The sequence below is a fragment of the Coptis chinensis genome, chromosome 4 (assembly GCF_015680905.1).
Source record: "Coptis chinensis isolate HL-2020 chromosome 4, ASM1568090v1, whole genome shotgun sequence".
NCBI classification, from domain to species: Eukaryota; Viridiplantae; Streptophyta; class Magnoliopsida; order Ranunculales; family Ranunculaceae; genus Coptis; species Coptis chinensis.
The window spans coordinates 70,133,849-70,147,419 of NC_141459.1; the positions used below are offsets into that span (position 1 = coordinate 70,133,849).

General features: G+C 44.9%; 1 protein-coding gene across 1 annotated transcript; it reads left to right on the forward strand.

Moving 5' to 3' along the window:
• Positions 1 to 9,418: 9,418 nt before the first annotated feature.
• On the forward strand, positions 9,419 to 13,051 carry LOC147504589 (polyadenylate-binding protein 8-like). Its single transcript, XM_086557390.1, is given in 7 exon segments — positions 9,419 to 9,532; positions 9,535 to 10,193; positions 10,280 to 10,357; positions 10,624 to 10,713; positions 11,167 to 11,454; positions 11,993 to 12,178; positions 12,468 to 13,051. Coding segments are annotated over 7 exon segments (1,692 nt in total). The 5' UTR covers positions 9,419 to 9,429; the 3' UTR covers positions 12,756 to 13,051.
• The last annotated feature ends 520 nt before the right edge of the window (positions 13,052 to 13,571 follow it).

The following is a 13,571-nucleotide window of genomic DNA, read 5'->3' on the forward strand; positions in this document are numbered from 1 at the left end:
ATAATAAAAATCGGTTAAGTTCATGGAGCTCGCGCCTCCATTAACAGAGCTCAAGCTTGAACCGTTCAAAGGTTTTAATCAAGCGGTTTAACAGTTTAACCAAAATATAAAGCGTAAACCTATACATCGATATACAAAACTATAACTTTCGGTGAAATAGCAAAATAGCTACTCACCTGTATTTATGAGAGCTCCTACGAATTTCTCGAGTCCGATTAAGGCGCTCCACCCTCCAGCAAACCAGCTTCTCTCTCTGCCTCCATTTTTAATATATTATTTTTCTCTGAACCCTATTTTCTAGAAAAATGTGTTTATATACTTGGGTCCGAAACCCAAGCCCAACACCGACTCGGGCCCAAAAACCAGGCCCACGTATCCCGAGTCCAATCCGACGAATTTTGAAAATAAATAAATAATTAATTAATTAATAAAATAGAAAAATAATATTTAAAAATCACGAATTCTGGCGTTACAGAACTTGTCGAAACAGGCCTTAATGACTCAGTTCTAGCTCGAGAGATCGACCTCCTCGAGGAGCAGTAGCGACCTAGCGGCCGTCCGAGTGGCCGCTTACCAATGAGTCCTCAAGAGATCTTACAACAAACGAGTACATCCACGATCTTTTCAACCGGGGATCTCATTATTGAAGAAAACTCAAGATGACGCTTAAGCTTCGCACCAACGTGGGAAGGCCCTTACATATTAGGGAACGTCGTTAGGTAACGCTGTATTGGATTAAAACCAAGAAGGAAGGATCTTTGCCACGACCATGGAACACATACTTGCTAAAGCAATTTTACCAATAGTTGTATTACGGCTTTGTAATTCTGTTCCCGTGCACAACAAAGTTCAAATGAAAGAAACTCAAGATGGTATCATAAATGGCGGACCTACTCACATCTCCAAACCACACCTCCCCATACCTAAATACCTAAACACGCAGCAAAGGCGCGCTCTCGGGGGAGCTTTTACGGGCTCAGCGCCTCTCCGAAGTCTCGCTAAGTTGAGGACCTATACTTCTAGGATCAACTAGGGCGAGAACGCTCTCGAGGAGAAGCGCTCGGGGGCTAAGCAGCCATCATGCAGCTAAAGGCGGCTCGGGGAGCTTACAGGCTCAACGCCTCTCCGAGTCTCGCTAAGTTGAGGACCTATACTTCTAGGATCAACTAGGCGAGAACGCTCTCAGGAGCAGAACGCCCTCAGGGGCTAAGCACGCGCTCATACGCGCAAGACGCTCTCAGGAGCTTACAGGCTCAACGCTTCTCGAAGTCTCGCTAAGTTGAGGACCTATACTTCTAGGATCAACTAGGGCGAGAACGCGAGAGCGTAACGCCCTCGGGGGCTAAGCACGCTCATACGCAAGGCGCTCTCGAGGAGCTTACGGGCTCAACGCCTCGAAGTCTCGCTAAGTTGAGGACCTATACTTCTAGGATCAACTAGGCGATAACGGCTCACCGAGAGCGCGCCCTCGGGGGGCTACTTGGCGGCCATAGCGCAAAGCGGCTCTCGGGGCTTTACGGGCTCAGCCTCTCGAAGTCTCCGCTAAGTTGGGGCATACACTTTTCGATTCAACTAAGCGAACGCTACCGGAGGAGCGAACGCCCTCCGGCAAACTCTCATCCGAAAGCGGGACGATCTAGAGAGCTTAGAGGCTCATAGCCTCTTTCATCCTCACTAGACAAGGACCGATACTCCTAAGGTTAATCAACGAAGAGCGGCTCGGTGAGCACCATAGCCCACGAACTTACACGGGGGCAAAGCCCGTTTTAGATCCTAAAAGATCAAAACGCTTACATAGCGTGTTCCCATACATTATCATAGCGATAACATGTAGCAAGAATACATTTCGGAAGCAAAATCGCATTACAGAATCAAAGCCATGAACAAGTCGGACCAAAACATATCGGCGATTGTCGGTGTTCACCAAAAGAAGCACACATATCGGACCCGGTGAAATCATCTCGGAGCACCGACTCTTTGGTCTACCCGAGAAAATCCAGTCGGTTACCAAGTTACAAAATACCAAATGGAACGAAGCGCCACTTTCGTGGAAACCGGTTCTCCAAATCAATAGAAGCCGGTCGGTTCGGGCAAGCAAGCCGAAAGGGCAGCTCTAATGTTTAACCCTCATAGGCAAAGAAAACGCTAGCGGTCGGATCAAACAAAACAAAAACATATCCTCACTGATAAGGCGGAATCGGCATCGCGGGCGACCACATGTTTGTCCTCGGGGGCAGTCTTTGGTTGGGAACATGTCTGGCGGCAAAATGATAGCAACACGCATATCGGCCTCTTGAGCACCATCCCTTCTTCCCGGTGACAATATTTCTCGTCCGATTTAAGCGTACTCACTACTGAGGCGAGTGGTATCGCGATTTCGAGAGCTTTACGAGCAACCTTCGGCATTGCCCGGCGTACTTTCGGTCACCTCCGTGATCTCCATTTGCAGATCAACAAAGGACGCAGCAAGTTTTTCATTTTTCGCAAAGCAGCCACGACATTTAGCCGACATAGCTTCCGGCCTTCTCTTGTCACTTACGGCGGCTTCGCGGACATCATTTCGACTTCGGGCATCAACATCGATAGAGAAGGCGTTACCTGGCGTTCTTCAACTTATCATAACCCGAAGAAACCGCAAAGTCTGAAGAACAATAAAAATCAATGAGAGAACGACGGGAGAAATTAACAAAGGCGTACTTCACCAAAAACATTTCGCCATGTCCATGGTCCCCGGGGCGTATCCATATCTTCGATCCTCAACCTCGGCTTTGTCCCGTCGCCCAACGATACCCCTCGGAAGATCGTCGCTATAGCGCAGAGTGGAAGCTGCGGTCGAGCTTTTTTAAAGACGCTTCTTCCCCGACCTCCGGCGTAGAAGAACTTCGCTCCCCGTCGCCAGTAGCGAACTCGAACTCAACTAAGCGAAGTTGCCCCTTGCCGAAGTCGTCCATTCGGCGGCTCGAGGGACGCCGTCCTCCCGATGGGGCGACCTGATCACCTCACCTCCAGTGGGGCGCCACGACCTCCGGGGCCGTTTAGCTTTTTTGGACCCCGATGCCACCACCTTCCTCTTGCCACGGTCATCGTGCACATGCGGATGGAACTCCATTTCCTCCATCAGTAGAGGAGAGCTCTCTCGTAGACTGCCTTCTCCCACACCAAAAGCGTAGCAACGAGCCATAAGAAAAGCTAAAGCAAAAAGAACAAAACAAAGGCAATAAGGGAGAGATAACACCTCTACAATCATGATCAGAAGAATGAAAGAACAACCATACCTGAGAAGATGACCAACAAAAGCAAAGCCGTTCGTAGGCGAAAGGCAGCAAGAAGGGAAGTCCAAATGCCATCGCTCTCCCGAGCAGGTTCTATTTATGCAAAAAAGCGTCTCTTCCGAGGCAGACTCATTAAGGCATCGAGACGCCAAACGCCAATCCAACTGGCAACCATCATTTCATATTTCGCAAACCGTTCATATCCGGACACGTGCCAAGCACGCACTGTAATGGAAGTGACCATGGCTCACAGGACGCTCTAGTCGTACCAATACTGAGTAACTAGAGGACGCTAACACCGTCTACACGCAAAGCAGTTCAAAGGCCCGACACAAGTCGACCAACCCAAGGGCATACAAATCAAAGCGGACATCTGATGCAAGGAAGAAAACAACGGATAAAAACATAAGCGTTAATATAAAGCGGTTAGCAAAGCGAAGACCCACGATCGGCACCGAAGTCGCCGGATAAGCCGAAAGCTTTGGTCTACCCAGAAATCCAGCCCAACTAAAACATCGATTATCATAAAGGCGGACAAAGAAAAACGAACCGCCCGGGTAACCCCGGAAAACAGCTCTTGTTTTAGGGAGGCGGCTTACAAACACAAAAACCGGACATTCAACTTTCAAACTACATCATCAAAGCCCTTCAACCGGAGGGGCGTCCAAAGACTTCGGGGAGCATTTCCGGATCACCGGGGAGGCATACTTCTTGCGCCGGTTAACGTCCCACCCGGACCGCCAACGACGGGAGGTTGATCCATGAACCACCTCACCGGCGGAGTAAGAACGACCGCGGGACCAAAGACTACCGACCTCGAGGTGAATCGACACAGCCGGTCTATTGCGGTCCATGAGCATGCACCACCGGGCGGTCGTATATCGCCTCGGTTCTTCTATTTCAAAGACGGATAGCAAGATAGGCCTCCCTGCCTCCATCGCGGTAGCTTTACAACGGGCGTGGCGTATTAGCGGCGGCGGCACTTTTTCTTCTTGATCTTCGACCTCATACCTCGGCCCGGCCCGCCTCGTTCACGGCCGACGCGTCTTATCGAGCGGCGTAACTGGTTTGTGCCTTGAGTATCGGCTCCACCTTCTCCGATTGAGCTATCGCCGGAGATCGGAGACTTCGAGCCTCAAGGACTCAACCTCCGACTTCTCCATCTCAAGCAAACAAGGCGGTATCTTCAATTTCGGTACCGGCAATCGGTACGGCGGCTTCGCATATAGTACCACAAACAAGCGATGAGCAGCGATTATGTACAATAAGTAATAGTAAAAATAAAGTAACAACACGACCACCTACCCGGACAAATCGCCTTATCCACCCTCTCGGATTCGACTCGGCTCCTTGGCATCAAGGTCCTTCCTATCACCATCAAAGCGTCATCCCTCCAAAAGCAGCGCTATGGGTGCGGACTTGTAGCTGCTGATCCGACCTCTTCACAGCGCTTCTTCCCGTTTGTCGTCAATGTACATCGGGTTTGCGGCTCCATTTCGTCCTTTCGATCTTGGGCGGCGCCCCTTACCGCGTCTCTTGAGCCAACCTTCCCCTTCATCTTGCACGAGGCATCTCAACAACACGGGTCGAGCGACCTCGGGACAACCTCCGGGCCGCCCTCAACCGGAGCGAAGAAGTCGGGCATCGCCACCGACCTCGGGTTCGCGAACGCCTCCCACCCATTCGCACCCACCACCACCGCAATGCGCCCGGGCCACCCTCGCGATCTTAGCGGTCGGTAGATCTCGGAACGTCGGAGGTCGCGTCCTCCACGTCGAGCGGAGCATCCTCCCGACCCATCCCCGACCGGACCGGAGGCCCCGGCACCCAGGGGGTCGCTTCACCCGATCGGCCCGGTTTCTATCCTCTCGGTCACCGGATCAACGCCACGCGCTTCTCCATAACACGCATTACTTTGGGACGCTCCCTTACCACGAGCCCTACTTTTACGAGCTTCCCTTCTCTTCCGGGCAGCCAGGCCCTCCCGCTCCTTAAAGAATTGGCGACCTCACGGCAACCGCAATTTTCGTCCGTCGACCCTTAGCTGAAGCTCGATCGGACACTTTCGGTTAAATCTCTCATGCGGGACGGTTATCCGTACAAATGACAACATAACAAATATTAGATCAATACAGGATCAAAGCGTTATCGGCATAAAACCTAAGAAAACGTCATTTGGTACCCACCGCTGAAATCACACGTTTTCTTGTCAACATGAACCAGCTCGCCCGCGGTAGTTACCCACTAACGGGGAACGGTCTTTTATCCCAAGACTCGTTACTCACTCCATCGAGCGGGTGTGAGTAGCTTCGGGTTTGCAAGCTAAAGTTATATGCCCTAGATCGCTTCAAGGTGAAGTGCTCAATAATATCGGCGACCGATCCGGTATTCACCGGGCGCGTTCAACAGGTCGAACACCTTCAACAACCGCCACGTGTTACCAACGAAGCTGCCAGCGCTTTGCCGCGATGGTTCAAAATTGACAAAACCAACCGAAAATGGTATCGTCATATCGCCCTCATTTGCCTGCCCATGCAGACGATCACCCGTATGGCGGTGGGGCGTACCTATCGCTAAAAAACGATGCGCCTCGATCGGTTCGTGGATCTCGGACCCTATTTCTGGTTATACCATATCTTTTCCTCGGATATGGAACGCCCTCAAAGCGTGTTTATCCACAGCCCTAGTTGGCGGCTTCATTTCGAAGGCGACCTCTCACCGCGTCTGAAGTGCCAACGTCGGCAACCACGAAGCGGTCGAGCATCGCCTTCCTCACTCCGCAGCCTCATCACCTCACCCGCAAGATACCAACCGATTCATCCGTCTCCTCCTCATCCTCCCAACCAAAGGGAAACTTCCGCGGATCTCGTTCGAGCGAGTGTCATCGAATCGACATCTTTCTCCTCTAAACTTATCAAATTTAGCTACTAGTATCTAGCAGAGTACCCTAACAACTCTAGCACGAAGCTTAGCACCAAACAAGGGAAGCGGGTTCAAAATGGCGAGCACTAACACGAAGATTGATCGCTAATGAAGTTCTCTCTACCAACCGGCGACAAAATGAAGTCTCGGTCACGCAAGTAGGATTTTTGAACAACCGCCCTCCGGTTTCAAGGCATTATGATTACACCCTAGCCCTAGCCATCCACGACTTCAAGTAAGCTGTCTTGTCTTTTCGCGATCCCGAAAAAGCGGCCCGCGTTTTTTCTTCTCTGAATGCTTTCGGATCATCGCGTCTTTACGCACAGCGTCCACACGATCATACTAACTAAGCGACGCGGTTAACACCGTTTATTACAGCGATCGTGGCGGCTTCCCCAAATATCACATATAATGCAGCGTGCCGCCCGTTCTCTCGGTAGTCGTTACCACAACCCTCCGGAGGGGGGTAAGGGGAGTGATATTCTCTATCCAAAGACACGCTTAACATGGTGGAACTAATGCACCGACCTATGGTCGAATTCGCATCCATGAGCCAACATCGCGCCCGCAGGGACGATCGCAACATCATGCGAACTTCACGCCAAAGGATGATGACGGACCCTATCCATAAGCAATCATGGTGAAGGTGTACTTGCACTCATCCTAGCTGTCGACCATCGTCCGCGCCGCAGAAGCTACTTCGCCTGATTGCCCACTCCTCATCATCGCGGCGGACCTATGTAGATATTTCTCCGTGCTCCCACGATCCACACCCCGTTGGTGACATCCTTTACACGTGGAGGGTGAGGATACACTTTCAATCTCTATAAATACCACTCCTATGAACTACGCCGGACGATTCTACCTCTCGACCCCGGAACCCGAGTAAGATCGTAGGCGATCGGGCTCCAAAAGCGAACTTCGGTCTCACCCATCCATCCATATCAGTCCCCCAGAGACTGTGTGTAAGGGAATATCACATCACACCTTTACAATTCGTTTATGAGTAGACCATTAATATATATATTAATATTAGATCAGCATATTTTACCAGACTTTACTTGAGGTACATGTAAAATTGTAAGTACATCAACAATATGGCCGGTACGGTCTTTGAACAGGGAAATCAACATCTCACAAGTCACAAAAATAATTGTCATGTATAAGTTCAACAAATTAATTATAACAAAGCAACATACGAGGTGACAAAAATAAATGCATGTGAACAGAAAGCATTAATCAACCATGAAAGTTACACGCAACCTCTAATCATTCTCTTTTAAGACAATGTACGTGAACCATCGAAGAAGCCACCATCGAGACGTTGGCACTTCTGTTTTAATGGTGCATTTGTGAGGATCTCTTAAAAGTCTCAAACTATGAGTCTATGAGCACCAATTGTGTAGCACTTATTACTGCTGCGCATTCAGACTCAATTATGCAATAAATGTACAAAATTATGTAATTGGTTTTTATCCTGCATAGCTCACTACGGCAAAATAAAAAATCAAACCCAGACCAACAGAAGAGCAATAGCTGTCAAAAGGGACATTTCCGTAATTAAAAAAAAAACTTCCTACCCAAGTATCAAAAAAGAGCACGTGCTATTCTCACCCACTCTTTCCTCTTTCTACAAAAAAACAACACACACTCTGTACCATCAGCTTCTCTTCCCACAGAGAGAATCACACCCTTAAAACAGCCTACTCCTCACTTCCCCATTTTGACCTCACCTCCTTTCTTCAAACCCTAACCCTACAAACTACAACAACAAGTAGAAAAAACTAACTTTCTTTGTTAAAAAAATGACTAATACTACTAGTAATGCCACTACTTTACCAGCAGAAAAGCCATCTTCCTCTGGAGTGATTAAAGCTGATTTGTTTGAGAAATGTTCATTGTATGTAGGAGATTTAGACGAAAATGTAGAAGAAGGATACCTTTATGACTTATTTAGTTCTGTTGTTGGCCCTATTGCTTCTGTTAGGGTTTGTAGAGATCAGAGCACTAGAGCTTCTCTTGGTTATGCTTATGTTAATTTCACCAACAATCATGATGGTTAGTTTTTTCTTCACTACTTGCTTGAAATGATTTTTTTTACTGCTGTTGTTCTGTTTCAGTGATGCATTTGTTAGACTAGGGTTTAGAAGTAATTACTTACGTTGTTTTATGTAGGACAAGTATGGCATTTAGATTGATGGGTATGTTTTGTTTGTTTGGATGTCGTATGGAGGAACATTATTTTATTTGAGCTTATTTGCGTCGAGACATATTTGAGTTTACTTACAAATATTAATATATTGGTATTGTGCGTATGACTCCTTATTGGATTTATTTGATGTTGTATTTCCATGAAGTGGTAAATGCTCATATCAAACCCGAAAGCACCCTCTGTTATGCTATTTGGATATTGGATTTTGTTGAGGATTGTTGGTCTTTATTGAACTGCATTAATAGATATGAAACTAGGTTACACCCGAAATCCCCCTCTGTTATCTTTCTTCAATTATTGACCAGGAGGAGAGTAAGGCGGGTGAAATATGGACGTTAGTTTGTGTGAATTGCATGTAGGAAAAGGTTGGAATAAAGAGACAAAAAAACATAGGGAACCTTATAGGACTTGTCAGTTGTCACTTGTTACTTAGTGGGAGAGAATAAATAATCAAGAGATAATGGTATTGAATATGTTTTTTACAATATACTCCGCCCACAGGACCTGTGTTGAGCCTAAGCCTCTTTTGTGGTATCAATTTTCTCATCTGATTGGGTGGTTTTTAAATATGGGAATTTGATGGTGGATTGTGTATGCAATTACGCGGATGTGTGTGTGTGTGTTTGGGGGGGAGGGAGCTGTGTGTTGTTTCGTGTTGTTCTGCGAGTCCGTTCTCAATATCCTTCATTCCGCGGTACTTCATCAATCAAGAGAAAAACAAAGATAAAATCTACATGTTTATATTTATCCTTATGTTAGAATGATATGATGTGTTTCTAGATTTTTTCTTCTGCTGTTATTGCCATTTTTTTTTTCCATTTGCTGTTTCATCTTTAATATCCTTAAACTAGTATATGTTTTCACCTAGAAACTTGGTAAAACCTTTTATTTTATTTTATTTTTTTATTGTTACAATAGCAGATGGTAAGATCATGCGTTATCACTGCCTATTATCTGTGATCTGTTGTCATTTACCGCATTTTTAACTCGCTTATGATATTGTAATATGCAGCTAACAAGGCCATGGAGCTTTTAAACTTTACAATTATCAATGGGAAGCCTATCAGAATCATGTTCTCCCATCGAGATCCCAGTATACGGAAAAGTGGACTTGCTAATGTTTTTATTAAAATTTGGATACAGCCATTGATAACAAGGCTCTGTATGATAAGTTTTATGCCTTTGGTGCTGTTCTTTCTTCCAAAGTAGAAAGAGATACCAATGGTCAATCGAAAGGATATGGGTTTGTACAGTTTGAATCGGAGGAAGCTGCACAAAATGCAATTAAAGGTCTAGATAAAACGTTGATAAATGATAAAGAAGTGTATGTTGGTCTTTTTGTTCGTAGGCAAGAGAGGAGTCAGGCGGATAGATCATCAATGTTTACTAATGTCTATGTGAAAAACTTGTCTGAAACTACTAGTGATGAGGACCTTAAGAAAGTTTTTGGCCATTATGGTCCTGTCACAAGTGCGGTTGTAATTAGAGATGGTAATGGAAATTCGCAAGGGTTTGGTTTTGTCAATTTTGAGAATCCAGAGAATGCTGTTGTTGCTATTGAGAAATTGAATGGAGCCACTGTTGATAACAAGGTGTGGTATGTTGGGCGGGCTCAGAAAAAAGCTGAAAGAGAGGCTGAGTTGAAAGCCACTTTTAAACAGGAAAGAAATGGAAGATTTGAGAAACTTCATGGGACTAATTTATATGTGAAAAATCTTGATAGCAGCTTTCATGATGGTACTTTGGAAGAGCTATTTTCAAGATTCGGCACTGTAATATCCTGCAAGGTGTGCTTCATAGTATATGGACTTTGTTGTCGGTAAAAAAAGAGTAGAGTTATAATAAGTCTCTAATTGTTTTTGGTTTTACCCAGGTTATGCTCGATCCATTTGGGCAGAGCACAGGTGCTGGGTTTGTTGCATTCTCCACTCCAGAGGAAGCAAATAGAGCTGTAAGCATTATATATTCTCATTTGTCTGAGGGTCATTATAATGAAACTAGTGGATTGCACATGTTTATGAAATTTAATAAATTAACCGTTACATATTAAACTCTAATATATGTACTTCCTTAGGTAGTAATGTGTTGCCGTGTTGGTTTAGGAAGGGTTAAAATGGAAGGAAACTATTACTGATGAAAATTAGGCTCGTTTTTTATGATAAAAGTAGTAGAGACATAATCATATAATTCCGTATATGTTGGCATATGTTTTTTCAGGTGAGTGAAATGAATGGGAAGGTGATTGGATTTAAACCTCTGTACGTGGCTGTGGCTCAACGCAAAGAAGAGAGGAAGGCAAGGCTGCAGGTGGTGTATTTTACAAAGACTATATGTGTTTTGAATTTTAAACAAAATTTCTAAGCTAGCCTGATCATGGGTTCCCATTAGGTAGCTCTGAGAAACTGGCTTGGGTTTTAGACTGTCAGTCTAGTGTAAGTACCGCATGTTCGATTTGGTGTCTGATACAGGCAGTCCTCATCTAAGTTTTATTATGGGATGTATACACCACCCTCAAGCGCATACACACACAGTCACGATAAATATAGTTTTCCTCTCCCCCCTAATCAGTGTTTGATGGATATAGAATTTTGTGTTTCCCTGTCTTTATTTTATGTTATTTGTCTTTCGCTAATCGTTGTAGGAGTTGGTTTTTGTTGTGATCTGCAGGAATTTATTCCTGATATTGTGTTAAACAGATGTGATTTTCCTTTTCATACTTAGATTCGTCTGTAGTCAATTTTTTGTTGCCTCCCTCTCCAGGAACAATTTGCTCAGATTCGAGCACCTTTTAATGTGGCACCAGTATTATCAGGTATGCCTGGTTTTCACCCTGGTGGACCAAGGCTACCCCCTCCACAGCTGTATTTTGGCCCAGGTGGTCCTGGCTTTTTGCCTCCACCGGCTTATGGCTTCCAGCAACAACTGTTACCTGGGATTCGACCTGGGATTGCCCCTAACTATATAGCTCCATACCCTCATCAGCGACCAGCACAGCCTGGACAGAGGATGGGTGCAAGGAGAAGTAGAACCTCCCGACAGATGCAGCAGGTGCGTTAGCTTTTTTGTTTTCGATTATTTTTTACTTTTTCGTGTTGTCAGTTGTCACAAACTTGTGTGGGGGTTATAGTGTTATACTGTGACATTGAGAGTATTATTCTTGTTCTGCACAGGCTGTTTTTGTTGAAATCCAGAGTACAATATTTTCTAGAATGGGAATTTTTTCGGGTAAAATACTCTGTATCCTGCATTCCTAGTAATTAGATTGGCTTATAGGGGCATGTGGATGTGTGGCTTTGAGATTATTTCAAGAATGGGAATTTTTCAAAATTAAAGACATTTTGGTTTGTTGCGCTGTATAGTTAAATTGGTATATCAGTACTGCTGATTATATCTGATGGGTAGTGGGTGTACCTGCAAAATATAGCTTGAATTACCTGTGAAATGTTGAAGATGGTTTCCACTATGCATGTGTATCATATCGCTCCACCACCCAAGGTGGAAACCAGAGTTGTATTTGTCATGATGGAGGTTTTTGTAGTCCATATTTTCATTAGTCTCTCATATGTGGGTATGCCTTTGGTTTCAGATGCTAGTTCGTAATGCAAATCGTGAGTTTAGATACACACCGAACGTGCCAAACACGGTAGGCCCATCTCTGGTACCTCAGCGTCTACCATTTGATGCTTCTGTTCTGCCTACTACTCTTTGTGAGGCCCAGCGACCAACGCTTGCCTCAGCCTTAGCTTCTGCGGGCCCAGAACGTCAACGTGCTGTATGTTGTTTATTTCTCCTCAATTTAGAAATTTATGTCAGTATATTATCTTTTGATGTAAGGTGCTTTTTCTCCTATTGTTAAACGTGGAAATTGCTTCATGACGGATTCCATGTTTTTATAGGGGAAGTCTGGAGTTACTATGATATCGAATGTGCTATTTGTTTGTTTATTTGCATGGATCACTGACACTTCTTATAACTGAAATGCGGATCTAAATACTAGAATCATGGGTTTGTTTTGCTTCTAAGTTGCTAAATATTTTTGTTGCTTTGTATAAAAACTACAGATGCTGGGAGAACAGCTGTTTCCGCTTGTTCAATGTTTTGAGCATGCTCTAGCTGCAAAAGTCACAGGAATGCTGCTGGAGATGGATCAAACAGAAGTTCTTCATCTCATAGAGTCCCCAGATTCTCTGAAAAGGAAAGTGAATGAAGCCATGGCTGTTATTCGGATAGTTTCTTCGGGATTAGAGTTCCCAGATGCTCTGAAAAAGAAAGTGGAGGATGCTGTTCGGCTAGTTTCTTCTGGATGTGATGCTGCAGATCAGCTTGGTACCTTGTCACTCAAGGACTGAATTTAGCCTAACATTTTTGCTGAATACATTTATTTTATGCTTAGTAGTAGTGGGGGGACCATTTTGTCATTGGACCTAGTTTTTTTGGTGTTTCGTAGAAGCTATTTTCTGTGGTTTCGTTTCGAGAATTATACTAGCTTTTAGTAGTCAGACTTGTTGGGCTTCATTTATCTGGCGAGAGCTATACTAACTTTTAGTAGCTAGTCAGACTTGTGGGATTTCTGGTTTGGAGGTCGAACGATTCTGTATTTTGTTTATTGGGTGATTATAGTTGGAGACTCTTGGATTCTGCTTTATAATTTGCATGGATAAACTTGGCACCAGTCTGTTCCACCCAGCGTTTTAGTAGCATGATCTGAAATAAAAACTTCTTACTTCAGTTGACAGTGAGAAAGTCTGCAGTCTGCACGGCTGCACCTGTATACAATATGGTCTTGTGTTGTATACACCCAAACAAAACAATCGGTACTGAGATGGGAGATTCTGGCTGGGTTTGGTGCTGCTGTGATTGTATGCACAAATCATCGTATTAGATGTTAAAAAAACATAATGCCAATTCAACACGTCTAAATATGCTAGGTAATCTAGCAGTCTCAGTACTCATGGCAAGAAGTTGTCGCGAGATCGTACAATCCACAGTATCGGATTGCCGCGAGATCCCATATCTCACGGAAAGTGGTTGCCGTGGATCTTTTTTTATTTTAATTTTTTTTTAATAGCCACCGTAAAAAAAAGTTAGTTGCTGCGAAATAGTTGTGTTTACTAAAATGGAGTTTTTGATTGTATTAATTATCAAAACTCTTATTCATTAATTTG